At 41.6% G+C, this 23,664-nt stretch overlaps 1 protein-coding gene across 33 annotated transcripts in view; it reads right to left on the bottom strand.

Moving 5' to 3' along the window:
* The window catches only part of PLEKHA5 (pleckstrin homology domain containing A5), a 245,060-nt gene that overhangs the window by 9,450 nt on the left and 211,946 nt on the right, over positions 1 to 23,664 (bottom strand). For 14 of the 33 annotated variants that reach the window (XM_055358395.2, XM_055358391.2, XM_031000717.3 and 11 more), the window contains 9 exons: positions 23,512 to 23,623; positions 21,064 to 21,110; positions 19,775 to 19,963; positions 18,435 to 18,555; positions 12,964 to 13,082; positions 8,525 to 8,734; positions 7,410 to 7,550; positions 5,274 to 5,398; positions 901 to 1,046 (listed from right to left, as the gene is read on the bottom strand). In XM_055358395.2, coding sequence (XP_055214370.1) covers positions 901 to 1,046; positions 5,274 to 5,398; positions 7,410 to 7,550; positions 8,525 to 8,734; positions 12,964 to 13,082; positions 18,435 to 18,555; positions 19,775 to 19,963; positions 21,064 to 21,110; positions 23,512 to 23,623 — 1,210 coding nt within the window. Of the gene's footprint in view, positions 1 to 900; positions 1,047 to 5,273; positions 5,399 to 7,409; positions 7,551 to 8,524; positions 8,735 to 12,963; positions 13,083 to 18,434; positions 18,556 to 19,774; positions 19,964 to 21,063; positions 21,111 to 23,511; positions 23,624 to 23,664 lie in introns of those variants that run through there. The other 19 variants (XM_055358403.2, XM_055358405.2, XM_055358397.2 and 16 more) reach the window with 4 other exon arrangements.

Below are 23,664 nucleotides of genomic sequence, written 5' to 3'. Positions count from 1 at the left end.
GTTGCAGTGAGCCAAGACAGCACCACTGCACTCCAGCGCTGGCAACAGAGGGAGTACTCTGCCTCCAGAAAAAAAAAAAAAAAGAAAAGAAAAGATTTGTGAAGAGTCCAAAAAAATATGAGAGAATAGAGCACAGAACAACTTGTTTTTTTAAAATGCCATGGATAATAATTTTCTACAATTAAAGGAACAGCCAGGTATGGATTATAGCAATGCTGGAGTAAACAAACCCATTCTATTAGTTTAGATATTAAATCCTCCACAGTTTCCAATGTGGCAGGCTTGTGAATACTCGGAGAATCTAGCCCTGAGAACAGATAGATTTTCCAAGTACTGAAAGATTTTCTTTTCTTTTCTGAGAAGGAGTCTCGCTCTGTCACCCAGACTGGAGTGCAGTGGCACGATCTCGGCTCACTGCAACCTCCGCCTCTGGGGTTCAAGCAATTCTCTGCCTCAGCCTCCTGAGTAGCTGGGATTGGAGGTGGCTGCCACCATGCCCGGCTAATTTTTTGTATTTTTAGTAGAGACGGGGTTTCACCATCTTGGCCAGGCTGGTCTTGAACTCCTGACCTCGTGGTCCACCTGCCTCGGCCTCCCAAAATGCTGGATTACAGGTGTGAGCCACCGTGCCCGGCCAAAAGATTTTATTAGAAAAAGTTTACTCTATGTGTTAAAATCGAAAGGAAAAAGCAAAACCAAAGCCAATGTGTTGATCCCTCTGCCAGGGTAGAGTCTGGCAGGGGCTGCATCCTCTTGAAGGTACACTTGGGGAGGCAAACGTTGACTCATCTGTAGTCAAGGTACTTAAGCGATTCCCTTCTTAGAATCTCCCCATGGAAAATAAATTTAGAAGTTCAGAGGAAGCACCAGGTAGAAAATTATGAAGTGTATACTATCTACCTGCCATTGTTTGATTTCCTCTAGAAACCTCAGGAGTTGATTCGTAAGAAATAACGGTTTCTTCCTGTTCGTCAACACTGTTCTTTGTATTTTCTTCAGGATGCTCTTCTGGTTTATGATTTGTGATCTGTGTTTCATCTTGAGGGCTGATGAAAATAGATTGGTATTTAAAAATTTGTCACTATAGAATACAATTAATTTTTCTATTTTTTTGTTATAAAAGATGCCACCACCTATGTTTAACAACTAACATTTTCTTACAATTAATCTTTTCTTTCTTTTGAAAGTTTCAAACAAAAGAATTAGAGCAAATAATAAACCTGTATATTCATTTCAATAATTACTTGGTTTGCCAATCTTGCTTCATCTAAGCCCTAAAATCCTTGCTCCCTAAACCATTTAAAGCAGATTCTACATATGATATTTAATTTGTAAGTACTTCAGTACATATTTTTAATATGTTAATGCCATCGAATATCCAGTCAGTGCTTAAATTTTCCTGGTGCCTCATAATGTCATTTTAGAATTAGAATCAGGATCCAAACAAGGTCCATATATTGCCTGACAAATTCCTTAAAGTCTACTTTAATCCAAAACAAACTGCCCCAGATCCCTTTTATTCTTTGCCATTTTTAAGTAAAAGAACTTGGTCTATCTGTCCTATATAGTTTATCACATTCTGGATTCTGATGATTGTAGCCCTCAAGATTTTCTATAAAGTTACAAGTTTTTTTTTTTTTTTTTTTAAGACGGAGTCTCACTCTGTCGCCCAGGCTGGAGTGCAGTGGCGCGATCTAGGCTCACTGCAAGCTCGCCTCCCAGGTTCACACCATTCTCCTGCCTCAGCCTCCCGAGTAGCAGGGACTACGGGCGCCTGCCACCACGTCCGGCTTTTTGTATTTTTAGTAGAGACGGGGTTTCACCATGTTAGCCAGGATGGTCTCGATCTCCTGACCTTGTGATCTGCCCACCTCAGCCTCCCAAAGTGGTGGGATTACAGGCGTGACCTACTGCGCCTGGCCCAAGTTATATGATTTTAAGGCTTATTCAAATTTAGGTTTTGGAGGGGCAAGTAGCACTTCATTAGGTGGGTGTCATGAACTATTGCATTAACAGATTGTTTCTTTTTGTGATGTTAAAAATGATCAGTGTGGCTGAGCGCGGTGGCTCACGCCTGTAATCCCAGCACTTTGAGAGGCCAAGGCAGGATCATGAGGTCAGGAGTTCAAGACCAGCCTAGCCAAGTTGGTGAAACTCTGTTTCTACTAAAATACAAAAATTAGCCGGGCACAGTGGCAGGCGCCTATAAACCCAGCTACTTGGGAGGCTGAGGCAGGAGAACTGCTTGAATCGGGCGGGGGGGCAGAGGTTGCAGTGAGCCAAGATTGCGCCACTGCACGCCAGCCTGGGAGACAGAGTGAGATCCCGTCTCAAAAAAAACAAACATCAGTGAATTCAGGGGTTATTGGGTTGACCCATTCATATAAAGATCCTTGTCAGATTTTCAGCTGATAGCTTTGGCAGCCACTGAGGAATACTGTTCAAATCCATTATTGCATTAGGGCTAGCAAAGCAATGACACATATATTTTTTTTTCTGAGGCAGATTCTCACTCTGTCGCCCAGGCTGGAGTACAGTGGTGGGATCTCGGCTCACTGCGACCTCCACCTCCCTGGCTCAAGCAATTCTTGTGCCTCAGTCTCCCAAGCAGGTGGGATTACAGGAATGTGCCACTATGCCCGGATAATTTTTGTATTTTTAGTAGAGACAGTGTTTCACCATATTATTGGCCAGGCTAGTTTCAAACTTCTGACCTCAATTGATCTGCCCGCCTCGGCCTCCCAAAGTGCTGGGATTTCAGGCATGAGCCACTGCGCCCTGCCACAAAACAATGATACTCTGACTCCCACTTGAAATTCTCCTAAAAATAAGTTTCCTCAAACTATTTGGTAACAATTTGGGAAAAAAACATAATAAATACTTGATCCTTTCCCTTAATGTACCAAGTTTTGGAATTAAAAGTTGATTCTCTAGCATCCTCTAAAATGGCCAACAAGTAATTTTTTTGTTGTTGTATCATTATGAACTCATCAATTTTTAATATGCTGTGTTTTAATCTATGCTTCTTAATACAAAAATTTAGCGGAGATATTTTTCTTAGCAGACATTGCCAAACACTCTTCAAATTCAATCTTGCTATTCATGTAAGAAATCAAGGCATTCCTAGTAACAGTAAACCATAGCATTTCTGTTTTCTAGTGCCGGTAGTATGTTTAATGGAGGGAAAGACTGAAGATATACTCTTAAGGCCAGTTAAGGCTGGGTATGGTGGCTTATGTCTGTAATCCCAGCACTTTGGGAGGCTGAGGTGGGTGGACCACCTGAGGTCAGGAATTTGAGGCCAGCCTGGCCAACATGGCAAAACCCCGTCTCTACTAAAAATACAAAAATTAGCTGGGCATGGTGGCACGCGCTTGTAATCCCAGCTACTTGGGAGGCTGAGGCAGGAGAATCGCTTGAACCCAGGAGGTGGAGGTTGCAGTGTGCCTAGATTGCACTACTGCACTCCAGCCTGGGTGACAGAGTGAGACTCTGTCTCAAAAAAAAAAAAAAAAAAGAAGGCTAGTTAAGAAATATAGCCAAAAATGGCCAGGCGCGATGGCTCACGCCTGTAATACCAGCACTTTGGGAGGCCAAGGCGGGCTGATCATGAAGTCAGGAGATCGAGACCATCCTGGCTAACACGGTGAAACCCCGTCTCTACTAAAAATAAAAAAAAAAAAAAATTAGCCGTGCGTGGTGGCATGCGCCTGTAGTCCGAGCTACTCAGGAGGCTGAGGCAGGAGAATTGCTTGAACCCAGGAGGCAGAGGACCAAGATTGCGCCATCGCACTCCAGCCAGGGTGACAGAGCAAGACTCTGTCTCAAAAACAAAAAAACAAAAAAAAACAAACAAAAAAAGAAATACAGCTAAAAGAAAAAAGAAAATCACCATAATTTCTGGAACTCTTATGAGACAGCTTAGAATTTTGACCAATGTCAATCATTACCTGGGAAGACTGATTTCAGGGCCCCCCCACAGATAGCAAAATCTGCAGATGCTCCAGTCCCTTATATCAAATGGCATAGTACAGTTGGCCCTCCAGATCCATGGGTTCTGAATCCATGGATATGGAGGGCCGACTGTAAAGGCATGAATCCATGAATATGGAGGGCCTACTGCATAGGCAGTGATGAATTGCTTACTCTGCTACAGCTTATATGCCTTTTGACTTTTTTTTTTTTAAGGTATTTATCTCTCTTTTTAAAATTTTTTTGAGACAGGGTCTTGCTCTGTTGCCCAGGCTGGAGTGTAGTAACGTGATCATGGCTCACCGCAGCCTTGACCTCCCATGTTCAAGCAATCCTCCCACCTCAGTTTCCTGAGTAGCTGGAACTACAGGCATGCACCTGGAGTAAGGTATCATTTATTGAATACTTCCTAGGTGCTACGCACAGTGTAAAGTGCTGTACATGTATTTTTTTTTTTTTTTCCTTTTCTTTTGAGATGGAGTCTCACTCTGTCGCCCAGGCTGGAGTGTAGTGGTGTGATCTTGGCTCACGGCAACCTCTGCCTCCTGGGTTCAAGCACTTCTCCTGCCTCAGCCTCCCAAGTAGCTGGGACCACAGACATGCACCACCATGTCTGGCTAATTTTTGTACTTTTAGTAGAGACAGGGTTTTACCATGTTGGCCAGGCTGGTCTCAAACTCCTGACTTCTAGTGATCTGCCCCCGTTGGCCTCCCAAAGTGCTGGGATTACAGGCATAAGCCACTGCTCCTGGCCACATGTGTTTTCGTATTAATCTTTACAACACACCTGTCAGATAGATACTGTTATTATGCCTTCTTTTTTTTTTTTTTTTTTTTTTTTTGAGACAGTCTCACTCTGTTGCCCAGGCTGGAGTGTACTGGCACAATCATGGGTCATTGCAGCCTCGAGCTCTTGGGCTCAAGTGATCTTCTCACCTCAGCCTCCGAGTACAGACTAGGACTACAGGCACATGCCACCATGCCTGGCTAATTTTTTTTTTCAGAGATGAGGTCTCATTATGTAGCCCAGGCTGGTCTTGAATTCCTGGGCTCAGGTGATCCTCCTGCCTTGGCCTTTCAAAGTGCTGGAATTATAGATGTGCACCAGTGCGTCCAGCCCTATTGCCATTTTTACAAGTGAGGAATGTGTAGTTTAAGAGCTTATATAACTTGCTCAAGATTCTATAGCTCCTAGGTAGCTAAGCTGGGGCTGAAATCCAGTACTTTTGACTCTGAAGTTCACCATTTTTAAGCAGTTACACAGTTTTGTGAATGATTCCTTTGCTTTTCTTAAATATTACCTGAATGTAACATCGTCAGGCATTTTTTCTTTGTTTCTTTCTTTATCCATCATTTCCACAGAATTTACTCCATTTGGCTCAGGTTCAAAAAGCATTTCATATGAAATGTTTTCAGTTTTTTTTAACTGTAGAATAAAAAGAAAAATTTTCTTTTCAAAGAATTCTTATCACATTAGATTAGCATATCTAAAATAATTCCAAAATAAAGTTTATTGAACAATCACAGTCGGGCGTGGTGGCTTACGCCTGTAATCCCAGCACTTTGGGAGGCCGAGAAGGGCGGATCACGAGGTCAGGAGATTGAGACCATCCTGGCTAAGACGGTGAAACACCGTCTCTACTGAAAATACAAAAAAATTAGTGGGGTGTGGTGGCGGGCGCCTGTAGTCCCAGCTACTCGGGAGGCTGAGGCAGGAGAATGGCATGAACCTGGCAGGTGGAGCATGCAGTGAGCGGAGATCGCGGACTGCACTCCAGCCTGGGTGACAGAGCGAGACTCCGTCTCAAAACAAACAAACAAACAAAAAAATAAACAATCACACTCTATCAAATATTTACTGATAATAAATTTAGGTTTAAGTATATTAATAATATTAACATTCTTTACTACTAGGATGCAAAAAGTTATTTGTCTAAAGAGATGATGCAGGCCGGGCACGGTGGCTCACACCTGTAATCCCAGCACTTTGGGAGGCCGAGGCGGGCAGATCACGAGGTCAGGAGTTCGAGACCAGCCTGGTCAACATGGTGAAACTCCGTCTCTACTAAAGACACAAAAAATTAGCTGGGCGTGGTGGCACATGCCTGTAATCCTAGCTACTTGGGAGGCTAAGGCAGGAGAATCGCTTGAACCTGGGAGGCAGAGGTTGCAGTGAGCCAAGATCGCGCCACTGTACTCCAGCCTGGGCGACAGGGTCAGATTCTGTCTCAAAATAAAGAGATGGTGCATATTGCTAAGACCTAGCTGTTGGGATATAAGATTCCTTAACTGGGATTAATGATAATTTAATCTAGCTGTGACTGATTATGTTTTAAATTTTCAGTTAATGCATTTTTTTTTTAATTTTTCTTTTTCTTTTTTCTTTTTTTTGAGACGGAATCTCACTCTGTCCTCCAGGCTGCAGGGCAGTGTGGCGCGATCTCAGCTCATTGCAACCTCTGACTCCCGGGTTCAAGCGATTCTCCTGCTTCAGCCTCCCGAGTAGTGATTACAAGCGTGTGTCACCGTGCCTGGCTAACTCTTGTATTTTTTAGTAGAGATGGGGTTTCACTATGTTGGCGAGGCTGATCTCAAACTCCGGGCCTCAAGTGATCCACTCGCCTTGGCCTCCAAAGTGCTGGGATTACAGGCGTGAGCCACTGTGCCCGCCACGATTTTTTTTTTTTTTTTTTGAAACAGGATCTTACTCTGTGGCCCATCTCTACTCACTGCAACTTGGGCTCAGGTGATCCTCCCACCTCAGCTTCCCCAGGAGCAGTTGGGACTACAGGTGCATGCCACCACCCCTGGCTAATTTGTGTATTCAGTAGAGGCAGGGTTTCACCATGTTGCCCAGGCTGGTCTCAAACTCCTGGGCTCAAGTGATCTGCCTGCCTCAGCTTCTCAAAGTGCTGGGATTACACACACGAGCCACCGTGTCCGGTCAATTAATGCATATCTTGATGTGGCTGAATACATCAATCAAACTAAAGAAAGCTTAATTTTTCTTTTTTTTTTGAGATGGAGTCTCCCTCTGTTGCCCAGGCTGGAGTGTAGTGGCGCGATATCGGCTCACTGCAAGCTCCGCCTCCCAGGTTCACGCCATTCTCCTGCCTCAGCCTCCCCAGGAGCTGGGACTACAGGAGCCTGCCACCAAGCCCGGCTAATTTTTTTTTGCATTTTTAGTAGAGACGGGGTTTCACCGTGTTAGCCAGGATGGTCTCGATCTCTTGACCTTGTGATTCGCCTGCCTCAGCCTCCCAAAGTGCTGGGATTACAGACGTGAGCCACCGCGCCCAGCCAGAAAGCTTATTTTTTCATTTAGCTCTATGGCCTCTGTGACTGAAAGAAACATACTTTATTTTCAACCTTACCACTTGATTTAATCTTCACAAATCTATTCCTTTGGAATACCTTTCATAAAATAATCTCGCTACCTCTTTGCTGAAGTCCACATTTTGGGGTTCGGTTTCTTTTAGTTGAACAATTTCTGTTGCAGGAGTTTCACGGTCTGGCTTTACATCATTTTCTCTAATGGCAGTGTCCAGTTCCTTAACATTATCATCCCTCCTTCGAGTCTGCTCAAAAGACATACAGCATTTTTATACTCATACTGTGCATGCATGTATATTTTATAAATAGTGCCTGTTAATTCTGAAAATAGAACAAAGCTGGATCTCCACTCATGAAGAAGTTTTCCTATGATAACTAACAAAGAAAATTTATATATATAGCACTATTCCACACATTTTTCTCAACTCTTTAAAAAAAAACCATTCATTTTGTAATTTGCAGAATGTGCCACAATTCAAACTGTTGCTTTGTTTAGTCTCCATTAGCAATGCCTGCACTTGATTAGGTGGAAAGAGGGGATATTCATTAGGACAGGAAAGCATGTTCAGCTGATGCATTCAGTTTATGCCATTATAGACAAACTTTTAAGATACTATTGCTAGGTGACAAGTGTCTACAAACAGGGAAAGACCAGACAGAAGCTACTGAACAGGTTGGCTAGGCTGCTGTCTCTGAATTTATAAAGAGGGGCAAAAAACAAAAAGAAACAAAATGGCATCACTTTATAAGCCTGAAGTTGAGAGGTGATGGACAGCACACTTGGAACTTTATTTAGAAGCTCTCTCCTGCTACAATTTAGGTCATGTTAAATCAGGACACAGAGCAATACACATTTTATTGACAGGGGAATTGGGGACTATCTTGGTAACCTGCATAGCATTTTACATTTGTTGAAAACCCTTTTATTTTCTTAGTGTCTCTAAGGAGTCTGGGCAGCTGTATCATCACTGTACAGTTGAAGGCATTAAGTCCACAACTGGTCCACAGGCATCCAACATGTAGTTTAGCTCTGGTCTCTTGAACTCAGGGTTATTTACATTTTACTTAGCTGTCTTAGCTTATTATTAGGAGAATTAAATAATATAAAATAAGTATCCATACTGCAGACCTTTTAAGACCCATCAATCATGTAACTCTGATTCCAAAATTCAGTGATACTAGATTTACACAAAAGAATAATCAAATGCAATTCATATACCTGAGTGGTCCTAAATGGATTATCCCTTAAATTTGAAGGGCTTTGTAAGGGTGACTGGTCTGAAGCACCAATAACATTTAACCCTTTTTTCTTCTCCCTCAGGCACGCTTGTTGATGTCTTCTTATTCTTTCCATTTGCTCTTCCACAGTCATCCTAGGTCGAGTACTTTCAGCCAAACAGAGCTGTTCCACCGCACTTCTTGGTCTTTCCTTCAATGTAAAAAGAACATATCAATACATAAATGAAAACTTCTGAAAAGTATGATGGAATAAAAAATGTTGTAAAGTGCATTTACTTATTTTGTTTTCAAAATCACAAGAAGAGGTTTTGAATGTCATTTAGATATCACCAGAAAGGCACATGAAATTGCTATTTGATGTGCCTTTAACTAGTAATTGGTGATGTATGCTCTATAACAGAAAGAAAAAGAGACGATATTATAAGGGAGGAGAGAGAAAAGAGGAATAGAAAGTATTTTTTTGGCTTAAAAAAAAAATATGGACCAGGAGTGGTGGCTCACACCTATAATCCCAGCACTTTGGGACCCTGAGGTGGGTGGATTACTTGAGCCCAGGAGTTTGAGACCAGCCTGGGCAACATGGTGAAAACCCGTCTCTACCAAAAATACAAAAATTAGCCAGGCAGATGTGGTGGTATATGCCTATAGTCCCAGCTACTTGGGAAGCTGAGGTAGGATGGTTTGAGCCCAGGAGGTGGAGGTTGCAGCAAGCTGAGATCGTGCTACTGCACTCCAGCATGGGTGACAGAGCCAGACGCCATCTCAAACAAACAAACAAACAAACAAACAAACAAACAAATCCCTATAACTCAGTTCCAGTAAATCTGGGTAAAACAAAAAACACCATTACCACCACCATAAAAGGGCAGGGCAGGCTGGGTGCAGTGGCTCACGCCTATAATCCCAGTACTTTGGGAGGCTGAGGCAGGTGGATCACTTGAGGTCAGGAGTTCAAGACCAGCCTGGCCAACGTGGCGAAACTCTGTCTCTACAAAAGTACAAAAAAATTAGCCAGGCATAGTGGCTCATGCCAGTAGTCCCAGCTACTCGGGAGGCTGAGGTGGGAGAATTGCTTGAACCCAGGAGGCAGAGGTTGCAGTGAACTGAGATTGTGCCAACCTGGGCAATGAGTGAGAGTCTGTCTCAAAAAAAAAAAAAAAAAAAAAAAAAAAGAATATAAAGAATATGGCAGCTCTGGAGCAAGCCAGTCCCATGACCCTGAAATAGAAAATTGCATAAAACTTGACCCTGAAAGAGAAAACTGAATAAAACTCAAATGAGGAGAAAAGCAGGGGCACAGTGTCTAAATATTAGAGATTTATTTTATTTTGATGAAAACGTAACGTTTTAAGTTATACATTTACCGTGAAAAGACTAATAAAACAAACACCTCTAGATATTTTCTTTCTCATCAGTAATAAAACTACGAAAACACTTATTTTCTATAAATCAGTCATATTTGAAAATGCTTAGGCCGGGCGCGGTGGCTCACACCTGTAATCCCAACACTTTGGGAGGCCGAGGCAGGCGGATCACGAGGTCAGGAGTTAGAGACCAGCCTGGCCAACATGGTGAAACCCTGTGTCTAGTAAAAATACAGAAATTAGCTGGGCATGATGGCGGGCACCTGTAGTCCCAGCTACTCGGGAGGCTGAGGCAGGAGAATCGTTTGAACCTGGGAGGCAGAGGTTGCAGTGAGCTGAGATCGCGCCATTGCACCTGGGTGACAGGGAGAGACTCTGTCTCAAAAAAAAAAAAAAAAAAAAAAAGAAAAACAACTTCCTCTTCTTCCACCCAGTCAATGTGAAGATGATGAGGATGAAGATCTTTATGATGAACTATTTCCACTTAATAAGTGGTAAAATATATTTTCCCTTATGATTTTAATTAATTTTATTTACTTATGTATTTATTTTTTGAGACAGGCTGTCACTCTGCTGCCCAGGCTGGGGTGCAGTGGAGCAATCATGGCTCACCTCGACCTCCCGGGCTCAAGTGATCCACCCTATCTCAGCCTCTTGAGTAGGTGAGACCATAGGCACAGGCCACCATGCCTGGCTAATTTTTTTTGGTAATTTTTGTAAAGATGGGGTCTCCTTATGTTGCTCAGGCTAGTCTTGAATTCCTGAGCTCAAGCAATCCTCCAGACCTGGCCTCCCAAAGTGCTGGAATTATAGGTATGAGCTACTACGCCTGGCCTAAACCTGCTAGTATCTTTCTGCTTGATTTTATATTTGTGTGTGTGTTGTTTTTTTTTGAGACAGAGTCTCACTCTGTTGCCCAGGCTGGAGTGCAGTGGTACAATCTTGACTCACTGCGACCTCTGCCTCCTGGGTTCAAGTGATTCTCATGCCTCAGCCTCCCGAGTAGCTGAGACTACAGGTGCCTGCCACCATTCCTGGCTAATTTTTGGATTTTTAGTAGAGACAGCGTTTCACCATGTTGGCCAGGCTGGTCTCGAACTCCTGATTTCAAATGATCTGCCTGCCAGCCTCGGCCTCTCAAAGTGCTGGGATGATAGGTGTAAGCTACAGCACCTGGCCTCTGCTTGATTTTAACATGCACTTTTTGTAGTCCTTTTTCTGTAGACTTGTTATTTTAGCTTTACCATTTCCAATGAAATCTTCCAATCTGTAAAAAATGCCTAACTCTCTGAACAAACAATAGTATTACAGAATCATGACCATTAATGTTAATGCTGATATATTATCTTTATTCCATGATAATTATTTCTATAGATCTTTATACTTTTGTACTAATTGAAAACATTACATTTCCTATATATAAATGCAGCTGAGTTTTTTTTGGCATATACTTTGTAGTTGTACTTTAATATCTTTCAAGAATAGCTAGCCTGGGCAACAGAGAGAGACCCCGTCACTACTAATAAAAAAGAAAAAAAAATTTAGCCAAGTATGGTGGTATATGCTTATTGTCCCAGCTAGCCAGGAGGCTGGGGTAAGAGGATCCCTTGAGTCCACGAGTTGGAGGCTGCAGTGAGCTATGATCACGCCGCTGCACTTCAGCCCAGGCAACAGAGTAAAACCCTATCCATTGAAAAAAAAAAAAAAAAGACTAGCCATATATCTTATATGTAGTACCTTTCTTGTCTTATAGCTTAAAATTATCTCATACCAAATACGTAGAGTATTGATAAAGATAAGAAGTAGAAGCATTTTTGCAGCGCAAATTTCTAGAGAATACTTGAAGAAAGGGAGTTAAGTGTTCTCAGCATTTTCCAAAGAACAAAACTAGACTGGTTTGGAGTTTGAATTAAATGAATCTCAGATGAAAATGTAAAATATACCATTTATTTTCTAGTTCCAACTCACATTTCTCAGAGTAACCAGAGGACTGGCAAACTCTAAAGCTATTAATACCATAGCTAAAAGGCCCTGCAACTTCATGATAGCCAGAAAATCCACTAACTTTTGGGAGGCCACAGGACACATCTATACCTCTCATCGAGAAAATTCTTAAGAGGCATCAAGGAGTGTAGTACAGTGATTAGAGAATAGATTCTACAAATTGTGGACTACAACTATGACCCCATGTCTAGGCTGATCAAAAGAAACTTAAATTAGGTGCTGACTAGGTCTGTCCTCTGACGTGCTAATTCTTTAAACAAAATTTTAAGGCCAGGCGCGGTGGCTCACGCCTGTAATCCCAGCACTTTGGGAGGCCGAGGCGGGCAGATCACAAGGTCAGGGGATTGAGACCATCCTGGCTAACATGGTGAAACCCTGTCTCTAATAAAAATACAAAAAAATTTAGCCAGGCGTGGTGGTGGGCGCCTGTAGTCCCAGCTACTTGGGAAGCTGAGGCAGGAGGATGGCGTGAACCCGGGAGGCAGAGTTTGCAGTGAGCTGAAATCACACCACTGCACTCCAGCCCAGGCGAGAGAGTGAGACTCCATTTCAAAAAAAAAAAAAAAAAAAAAATTTTTTTTTTAAGAATAACTAAGATTGGGCCGGTGGCGGTGCCTCACACCTGTAATCCCAGCACTTTGGGAGGCCGAGGCAGGCAGATCACGAGGTTAGGAGATCGAGACCATCCTGGCTAACACGGTGAAACCCCGTCTCTACTAAAAATACAAAAAAAATTAGCCGGGCGTGGTGGCGGGCGCCTGTAGTCCCAGCTACTCTGGAGGCTGAGGCAGGAGAATGGCGTGAACCCGGGAGGCGGAGCTTGCAGTGAGCCGAGATCGCGCCACAGCACTCCAGCCTGGGCGACAGAGCGAGGCTCCGTCTCAAAAAAAAAAAAAAACAAAAAAAAAAAAGAATAAAGAATAACTAAGATTACTAAGTTTTTCTTTGAGTATGCAAAAATAATGTTGATAAGACACTGAAAATGAAAACATGTAAGAAAGCAATAAATAGGTGTGAGAATCTTCCCAGAAGTTAATTTCCAGTTAAATACCGTTCTTAGATCCATCATCTTCTTAGTTTTCCTCAAGGTTACATAGGAAGCTATTGTCGAAGATTCGGGTGTTGGTGATTTTGCTCTTGGAGGGACTACTCCAACAGGAAAGTGGGAACCTAAAAATTAAAACAGCAGTTAAGTTTTACAAAACATCTTTTATATGGCATTGCTTTCTTTTAGCTTACTTAATTTCTGACACTTTTTAAAATCAGAAAGCAAATTTATTTAAAGAGAGTCAGGCTGGCCTGGCGCGGTGGCTCATGCCTGTAATCCCAGCACTTTGGGAGGCCAAGGCAGGCGGATGACCTGAGGTCAGGAGTTCGAGACCAGCCTGACCAACATGGAGAAACCCCGTCTCCACTAAAAATACAAAATTAGCCGGGTGTGGTGGCACATGCCTGTAATCCCAACTACTCGGGAGGCTGAGGCAGGAGAATCACTTGAAACCAGCAGTCGGAGGTTGCAGTAAGCCGAGATCGCACCATTGCACCTGCCTGGGCAACAAAGAACGAAACTCTGTCTAAAAATAAAAAAAAAAGAGTCAGGCTGGGCGTGGTGACTCACGCCTGTAATCCCAGCACTTTGGGAGGCTGAGGAGGGCGAATCACCTGAAGTCAGGAGTTCAAGACCAGCTTTAGCCAACATGGTGAAACCCTATCTCTACTATAAAAAATTCAAAAATCAGCCAGGCATGGTGTCAGGCGCCTGTAATTCCAGCAACTCAGGAAGCTGAGGCAGGAGAATCGCTTGAACCCAGGAGGTGCAGGTTGCAGTGAGCTGAGATAGTGCCACTGCACTCCAGCCTGGGTGACAGAGAAGACTCTGTCTCAAAAATAAATAAAAAAATAAAAAAATAAAAATAAAAGAGTCAAAAGTCAGTCAATGATACCACCAGATAAATTTAGGGTTATATTTAAAAATAAAATTCTGTTCACGCCTGTAATCCTAGCATTTTGGGAGGCTGAGGCGGGATGATCACTTGAGCTCAGGATTTTCGGACCAGCCTGGGTAATATAGTGAGACCCTGTCTCCACAAAAATTGAAAAAAAAAAAAAAAATTAGCTGGGTGTGGTGGTGTACACCTATAGTCCCAGCTACTCAGGAGGCTGAGGTGAGAGGATCACTGCAGAGGTTGCAGTGAGTTGAGATCGCACCACTGCACTCCAGCCTGGGCAACTTAGCAAGTGAGAACTTGTCTCCTTAAAACAAAAAAAAAAAAAGAAAAAAGAGAAGAAAAAATTGTACAGATTAACTGATGACATTTTTAAGAACATTAATTATAAAATGCCCTCTTTTGGCCTGGTGCTGTGGCTCATTGCCTATAATCCTAGCACTTTGGGAGGCTGAGATGGGAGGATCGCTTGAGGCCAGGAGTTTGAGACCAGCCTGCTCAACGCAGACCCATCTCTATTTAAAAAAAAAAAAGAAGCCTTCTTTGTCATACTGATACATCTTTGTCATCATCGTTAACAAGTTAGTTCAACCTAAATGTTCTTAATTTCTGCTTGGCTTTAAAAAAAATCATACAATATTGCCTCAAAGTATCCACTAACAATGTTAACAATAGCTAACTATAGGTACTCATTTTCACTTTACCTTCTGTATTTTTCTTTTTTTTTTTTGAGATGGAGTCTTGCTCTGTCACACAGGCTGAAGTGCAATGGCACGATCTCGGCTCACTGCAACCTCTGCCTCCTGGGCTCAAGCGATCCTCCCACCTCAGCCTCCTGAGTAGGTGGGACTACAGGCATGTGCTACCATGCCTGGCTAATTTATTTTTTTGTAGAGACAGGATCTTGCCATGTTGCCCAGGCTGGTCTCGAACTCTTGGGCTCAAACCATCCTCCCGCCTCAGCTTCCCAAAGTGCTGGGATTACAAGCGCGTGCCACTAGGCCCAGCCAGTCTTCTTTTTTTTTTTGAGATGGAGTTTCGCTCTTGTTGCCCAGGCTGGAGTACAATGGCGTGATCTCGGCTCACTGTAATCTCTGCTTCCTGCATTCAAGCGATTCTCCTGCCTCAGCCTCCTGAGTAACTGGGATTACAGGCAAACTATGCCACCACGCCTGGCTAATTTTGTATTTTTAGTAGAGACAGGGTTTCGCCATGTTGGTCAGGCTGGTCTGGAACTCCTGACCTCAGGTGATCTGCCTATCTTGGCCTCCCAAAGTGCTGAGATTACAGGTGTGAGCCACTGCGCCCTGCCTTGGCCAGTCTTTTTAAGTGAAGCATTCAGTCCAATTATATTTGTTGTAATTGCCAATGGATTTAGATTTATTTGTAACAATGTATTTTTTTGCTTTGCATTTTCTCCAGCTTCTTTTCTTTTTTGGATTATCTTTCTCTCCTTCCAGAGTCCTGCTGTGTTGTTCAGGCTGAAGTGTAAGTGGCACGATCACAGCTCTCTGCAGCCTCAACAATTTCTTTTATCTTATACCCTAGCATGCATACTTAAACTTATCAAAGTCTGAAGTTAGTCAAGATCATTACCATGATTCAGAACAAAACAAAGATGTTAAAGCGTATTAATATCAATAAACTTCCTCCTCATTTATATGCTATTTTTGTCAAATAGTTGTATATGCTTAAAAAAAAGCTAAATACATTTTTTACTTTATAAAATAGAGATGAGGTCTGGTTATGTTGCCCAGGCTGGTCTTGAACTCCTGGACTCAAGCAATCCATCTGCTTTGGCCTCCCAAAGTGCTGAGATTACAGGAATGAGACATCATTCCCAGCCCATTTAAAGTCTTTGTTGTGGCCAGGTATGGTGGCTCACGCCTGTAATCCCAACACTCTGGGAGGCTGAGGCAGGCCGATTGCTTGAGCCTAGAAGTTTGAGACAAGCCTGGGCAACATGGTGAAACCCTGCCTCTACAATAAATACAAAAATTAGCCAGGTGTGGTGGCACACGTGTGTAGTCTCAGCTACTTGGCAGGCAGAGGAGGAAGGAGGCTACAGTGAGCCATGATCGCACCACTGTACTCCAGCCTGGGCCGACGGTGAGATCCTGTCTCAAAAAAAAAAAAAAAAAAAAAAAAAAAGACTTTGAATAAGGAGACAGGATTAGGATGAGAAAGGAAAGGTGTATAAATATTAAATTTTCAAGATGCCAGTATTTTTAAATTTAAAAAATGACATTAGATAACCTAGAAAAATATTCCAACAATGAAAAAAGCTATGTGAACATTACTACCACCTAGGTGTTTTCTTGTTTGTTTGCTTTTGTTTTTTTTTTTTAAATGGAGTCACTGTCTAGGCTGAAGTGCAGTGGCACGATCTTGGCTCACTGTAACCTCCGCCTCCCAGTTCAAGTGATTCTCCTGCCTCTGCCTCCCAAGTAGCTGGAATTACAGGTGCCCGCCACCACACCTGGCTGATTTTTGTCTTTTTAGTAGAGATGGCGCTTCGCCATGTCGGCCAGGCTGGTCTTGAACTCCTGACCTTGTGATCCGCCTGCCTCTGCCTTCCAAAATGCTGGGATTATAGATAAGCGTGAGCCACCACGCCTGGCCTCACTTAGATGTTTTTCAAACTTTACTTAGTGATCCTTTAGCAGATTACAAAAATCAGTCCAGTGGGTTATGATAAGCACTTATTTTTCTAAAAAGTTTTACATTTTGTCACACTTACATTATCTCTGCATAAATACATACACATTCTTTCTGGCGAATCCTTTAAAAGTGGCAGATGCTTTTGTCCTAAGTGTTTTAGAATTCACATACTACATTCTACTACACAACCACAATATCACAATCACACTGTTAGCTAATATCTAGAACATGTTTAAATTTCCATTAATTGTGCTACTTTAGAGATTCTTCTTTTAAACCATGGTCCAATCAAGTTTCAAACAGTGCGATGTATCTATCTGTTATTTTTTTGTGTGTGATGGAGTCTCACTCTGTCACCCAGACTGGAGTGCAGTGGCACGATCTTGGCTCACTGCAACCTCCGACTCCTGGGTTCAAGTGATTCTCCTGTCTCAGCCTCCTGAGTAGCTGGGACTACAGGTGTGTGCTACCACGCATGGCTAATTTTTTGTATTTTTAGTAGAGACAGGGTTTCACCACGTTAGCCAGGATGGTCTCCATCTCCTGACCTTGCGATCTGCCCGCCTCCACCTCCCAAAGTGCTGGGATTACAGGCGTGAGCCACCGTGCCCAGCCAAACTTTTGTATTTTTAGTAGAGATGGGGTTTCACCATGTTGGCCAGGCTGGTAGAGTTTCCATTTCTTGGGAGAGTTTTTTTTTTTTTTTTCTGTTTCTGGTTGTTGTTGTTGTTGCTGTCATTGTTGATCTCCTGACCTCAGGTGATCCGCCCGCCTCGGCCTCCTGAAGTGCTGGGATTACAGGCGTTAGCCACCACCACTGGCCTATCTATCTTTTAAATCTAAGATAGTTCTCTCTCTACTGTTTTCTTTACGCAATTGCCTTCTAGAAAAATGACCAGCATTAAGAAAAAAATCAGAGTATACATTACAGAAATATTATTTTAGAATTTACTTTGTTGATATTGTGTGAAAATTTGTTTCAGCCATTAATACCTTATGCATAATTTTAAACACACACACAGAAAAGACCCTGTCCAGGTGTGGTGGCACATGCTTGTAATCCCAACACCTTGGGAGGCTGAGGTGGAAGGAATGCTTGATCCCCAGAGTTCAAGACCAGCTTGGGCAACACGGCAACACCCTGTCTCTACAAATACTTAAAAAATTAGTTGGGTATGGTGGTGTGTGCCTGTAGTCCCAGCTACTTGGAAGGCTGAAGTGGGAGGATCACCGAGTCTGGGAGGTCGAGGCTACAGTCAGCCATGTTTGCTCCAGTACAGCAGCTCAGGTGACAGAGTGAGACCACATCACAAACAACAACAACAACAACAACCACCACCACCAGAAACAGAAAAAAAAAAAAAAAAAAAAAAAACTCTCCCAGGAAATGGGAAACTTTAAAGTTTGACATAAACTTATTTCTTAGTAAAACCTAATCTAATGTGATGTCTTTTATTTTCATTTTTATTTATGAGACGAAGTCTTGCTCTGTTGCCCAGGCTGGAGTGCAGTGGTGCGATCTCGGCTCACTGCAGCCTCCACCTCCTGGGTTCCAGTGATTCTCCTGCCTCAGCCTCCCGGGTAGCTGGGATTCAGGCACGCACCACCATGCCCAGCTAATGTCTTTTATTTTTAGCATTTATTTATGCCACTTGGAATGAATATTGTAGAAATAGTGTTAAAAAAAAGGGTGCTGCCTCATACCTAGCTGAGATGACATATATCATTTATGGGCCATTTTATCTTTTAATATCTGAAAATTTCTTAATTTAGAAACTCATCAGAGTCCAAAGGTTTCAGATACAGGGTTGGACTCATATATGAGTCAACATGTAAATAGAATTTACTACTATTTTAGCAGTAAATTGTCTTCAAAAACAAAAAACAAGAGGTAAAACATATTGCAAATGCTGACCTTTAACAACTGAAGTTTCTATCTCTGAAACAGGTTCTGATTTTTCTTCTCCATTAGATTCATCAACTTCTGCCACTGTTGTTAACTCTGGTTCACTCTTGTAGAGTCTATAATCTGGACCCTTGAAAGGAAGACATGTAATTACCCTAAAAAACTGCTAAAAGTTTCTTTTAAAATGTTTAATTACCACTAAAGACACAAATCAAACTCTAAAAATTAGTAGCCCTAGTGAGCCATCTGGGATATAACACAAATAATACCTATGTCACAACTACATGGAAAGAAGAAATTTGAGAAATTTTTAAGTGGCAAAACTTTGTTTTAATATTAAGAATATTTCTGGCCGGGTGCAGTGGCTCACACCTGTAATCTCAGCACTTTGGGAGGCCAAGGTGGGTGTATCACCTGAGGCCAGGAGTTTGAGACCAGCCCAGCCAACATGGTGAAACCCTGTCTCTACTAAAAATACAAAAATTAGCTGGGCATGGTGGTGTGCGCCTATAATCCCAGCCATTCAGAAGGCTGAGGCAGGAGAATCACTTGAACCTGGGAGGCGGAGCTTGCAGTGAGCTGAGATTGCTCTACTGCACTCCAGCCTGGGAAAGAGTGAGACCCTGTCTCAAAAAAAAAAAAAAAAAAAGAATATTTCTGTTCCTCTTAAGAACAAAGTCACATTTTTATGATGGAATAATTGAGGGCTAAAAATAACTATATTAATTCAATAAATTTTCATTCACAAGGTAGTCTAAGTGAGGCCCATCCCAGCACTAAAATTCCTGTCACAGACATTTTGTTGTTCTCAAATTAGCTCAATTCTAATTTCCTTTTTCTCTTTGCTTATTATATCCTACATTATTTGCTTAACCCTAAACATATTTCCCATTTTCAGGGGTGACATCTCTCCTTAGCAACATCCACATCTTTGAGTAGTTTTCCTAGACCAAAATGTCCACATCCCAGTCCCTTTACCATCCCTAGTAACGGTCTTTTTCTTTCTCCCTTCTTTCTAATCTGAAGGTATAATTTTGCCTCCAATACCCTAAAATGGTATATCTAAAATATGGCTGCTTCATCATGGGAAAAGTTACCACTTTATGAAAATATGAAAAATGCTATGAAATTATAAAATATTAAAATTATAAAAATATCAAAAATGAGAATAGCAAAACCAAAACAGGAAAGACACAAATGATAAAGTCATATATAAACCAAAAACTGCTGGCTAAAAATGAGGTTATAAAGGTTATAATAAAAAAAAAGTTTGAGTGTAAAATAAATTAATTTTCAAAAATGAGAGGACATGTATGATTGATTATTCTGTGGCTATTCCAGCCACTTACACAGTGAGATCCATTTCTTGGATATCCTTGAACTTGATACATCTTCTTTTCTTCAGGCAGATGAACTGGGCCCCTGCTATAACAGAGCAAGGAGCTGCTATCACTGGGCAGAGGGGGGATTATGGGAGGCTGCTCTGTAAAGTCATAGGACCGAGGAAGTGGAGGACGAGGTGGGACTACTTCCTCTTCCTAAAGATTGTAGAACAGTCACCTTATTTAGATAAGCAGATTGAATTAAGCATATCTAAATTCTTTGCAATGGTATATTAACTTAAATTTACTTTAAGATACTAAAAGGGACACTGCCAAGCCAAAAGTCTAATAATGAAAAGTAAAATCAAAAATTTTTTATCAGCCAATAATTGGAATTTAACATATAATTATATCTGATTCTTTCCTGTAACATATAGGTTTGCTTCACACTGAAACTCAACATTGAAAGAGATTACTATTTAAAACTAATTACTGGGTTTCATTTTAAAACTAGAAGGAAAGAACTGATTTTAAAATCCTATTCTTATATTTTCACAATTTATCTTATTTATTTATTTGGTAGAGATGGGGTCTCGCTATAGTGCAGAGATTTGATCATACATAGCTCACTGCACCTTTGAACTCCTGGGCTCAAGGGATCCTCCTGGCTCAGCCTCCCGAGTAGCTGGGACCACAGGCACACCATGCCCGTCTAATTTTTCAATGTTTTCTAGAGATGGGGGTCTTGCTATGTTTACCAGGCTGGTCTCAAACTCCTGGGCTCAAGACATCCTCCTGCCTTGGCCTCCTAAAGTGCTGGGATTACAGGCATGAGCCACTGCACCTGGCCCCCCAGTTTTTAAGAGAGGAAAAAAAAAAGTTACCTCTTTGGTTTTTATACGAAATTCAAAATAATAGATTCTTTTGGTTAGGTTGACAGTATCTCTTTGTAGTTGTAATTTCTTTATGCTACGCATGACATACAACCAACTTATCTATCGATCATCCTATAAATTTTACATAGTATAAGAAACAATGATAAGTATTCAAACATTACTTAGATTAGAAAAAGTATGACAACGTTAAAATTCTAACAGATAAAAAGCAGAGATTCCATTTTTTTGCATTAAAAAAGGGAAAAATCACATATTAGAAGCACCAAATTACTGATCCAATAAAATTTCAAGATTAAAACAATATCTGTTCAATATATTTAAAAAATATTTTTGTTATTAAGATTAGAGAAGACAATTACTTCTAGTTCATTTCTTAAGCATTAAAAGTAATTTATAATTAGAAAAACAATCCAAACTTACCTCATTTTTGTACTTAACTGTTGAGAAAGGCTTTGATCCTATTATACCTGGGAATATTAGAAAACGTAACTATATTAAACATATCTTTCTGATACTATAAAAAAAGAACAATTTCTTTTGTTTTTTTGAAATGAAGTCTTGCTCTGTTTGCCCAAGCTGGAGTGTAGTGGCGTGATCTCAGCTCACTGTAACCTCTGCCTCCTGGGTTCAAGCAATTCTTGTGCCTCAGCCTCTCGTAGCTGGGACTACAGGCGTGCGCCACCACGCCCAACTGATTTTTTTATTTTTAGTAGAGATGAGGTTTCACCATGTTGGTCAGGCTGGTCTTGAACTCCTGACCTCAAGTGATCCACCTGCCTCGGCCTCCCAAAGTGCTGGGATTACAGGCGTGAGCCATGGCCTCCAGCCAAAAAAAGAACAATTTCATGTATTTTTTTAAAATTTATTTTTAATTTTATTTAGTTTTTATTTTTATTTTTTTTTGAGACAGAGTTTCGCTCTGTCGCCCAGGCTGGAGTGCAGTGGCAATATCTCGGCTCACTGCAACCTCTGCCTCCCAGGTTCAAGCGATTCTTCTGCCTCAGCCTCCCGAGCAGCTGAGACTATAGGTGCACGCCACCATGCATGGCTAATTTTTGTATTTTTAGTAGAGATGGGGTCTCAACAAATTGGCCAGCCTGGTCTCGAACTCCTGACCTCAGGTGATCTGCCCACCTTGGCCTCCCAAAGTGCTCGGATTACAGGCATGAGCCACTGCGCCCGGCTTATTTTTATTTTTTTATTATTTTTCACTCTGTTGCCCAGGTTGGAGTGCAGTGGTGTGATCTCTGCCTCCCGGGTTCAAGCGATTCTCTTGCCTCAGACTTCCAAGTAGCTGGGACCACAGGTGCGTACACCACGCCTGGCCAATTTTTGTACTTTTTTTTTTTTTTTTTCAGTAGAGCTGGGGTTTTGTCATGTTGGCCAGGCTGGTCTTGAACTCCTGACCTCAAGTGATCCGCCTGCCTCGGCCTCCCAAAGTGCTGGGATTACAGGCGTGAGCCACCGCGCCTGGCCGATTTCACATATTTTAAATGAAGTCTTCAGTTTCTAATCATTCACTTATTGTTTTCAGAATTGGAAAGCAATTACATTAAAAAAGCAACAAATATTTAAACAAGAGTATGGGGAAATGGGTTTTCTCAAACATTACTGGTATTAACATAATTTGAAATAATCCTTCAGGAGGGCAATTTGGCTGCAGTTATCCAAATGGAAAATATGTGCTTATTTCTCACCTTTTCAAATCCATTAAGTACTAACATATGTGTTTAGTTGTATGTATTAATAATGTTCACTATGGCATGGCTTATGACAGCATTCATAAAAAACTCTGGAAACAACATACATTATCCATCAATATGGAAATGGATAAATATATTACAGTTCCCTTATACAATGGATTCTTATACTGTATTGTTATGGAGAAAAAAGCAAATTATTGAAAAATAGATATAGGATGATCCCAGTTCTTGTTGTGGGGATAAAACTTCTAAAGTGTAAACACTGTGGGTATTTATAATTATACACACAAGACAATAATTATTTTTGTTTAGGTGTGGTTGACAGAGCTTTCACTTTTTACTTTATAAACCTGTGCTCTGATTCAATGTTAAGAGTGCCTGTTCAGAAAAATTCATTAAAATAACAAAAGAAACTCAATTATATATGTCATTCCATTTAGACATTCAGTCATGTGCCACATACCAATGTTTTGGTCAGCAACAGACTACATATACGACAGTGGTCCCATAAGATTATAATGTAGCTGAGAAAAAAATTTTTTTTTTTTTTGGGACAGTTTCCCTCTGCTGCCCATGCTGGAGCACACTGGCATGATCTTGGCTCACTGCAACCTCCACCTCCCAGGTTCAAGTGATTCTCCTGTCTAAGCTTCCTGAGTGTTTGGGACTACAGGCATGCGCCACCATGCCTGGCTTTTTTTGTATTTTTAGTAGAGACAGGGTTTCACCATGTTGGCCAAGCTGGTCTTGAACTCCTGACCTCAGGTGATCTGCCCACCTCAGCCTCCCAAAGTGCTGGGATTACAGGTGTGAGCCACTGTGCCCAGCCAGAGCTGTGAAATATCTATTGCCTAGCTGTTGCCCTCATGTCAGAGTGTAACACATTACCTTTTCTATGTTTAGATACACAAATAGCATTGTGTTACAACTGTCTACAGTATTCAGTACAGTCACATGCTGTGCAGGTTTGCAACCTGGGAGCAATAAGCTATATACCACATAGCCTAGGTTTGTAGTAGGCCATACAACTAGATTTGTTTAAGTACACTCTGATTGCACAACACAATCACCTAACAATGCATTTCTCAGAATGTAATCTGTCACCAAGCGACACATGACTGTAATACTGTGGTCAGTCACAAAATAAAATGCAAAGCTAATTTACCTATTTCTGTAGTACCTCTTTGCTGCTTATGTTTACTCAGCCCTTCCATGACATCTTGAATTCGCCAAAGTTCTTTCTGAATCTGTGCACGCTGAATTCCTGCTGATTCCGTCTATCAGTAAAAATGGATAGACCATATATAAGAAAGAAAAC

The sequence above is a fragment of the Gorilla gorilla genome, chromosome 10 (genome assembly GCF_029281585.2).
Source record: "Gorilla gorilla gorilla isolate KB3781 chromosome 10, NHGRI_mGorGor1-v2.1_pri, whole genome shotgun sequence".
NCBI classification, from domain to species: domain Eukaryota; kingdom Metazoa; phylum Chordata; class Mammalia; order Primates; family Hominidae; genus Gorilla; species Gorilla gorilla.
Note: the sequence above shows the minus strand (reverse complement) of the source record. Positions and strands in the feature narration are given on the sequence as shown.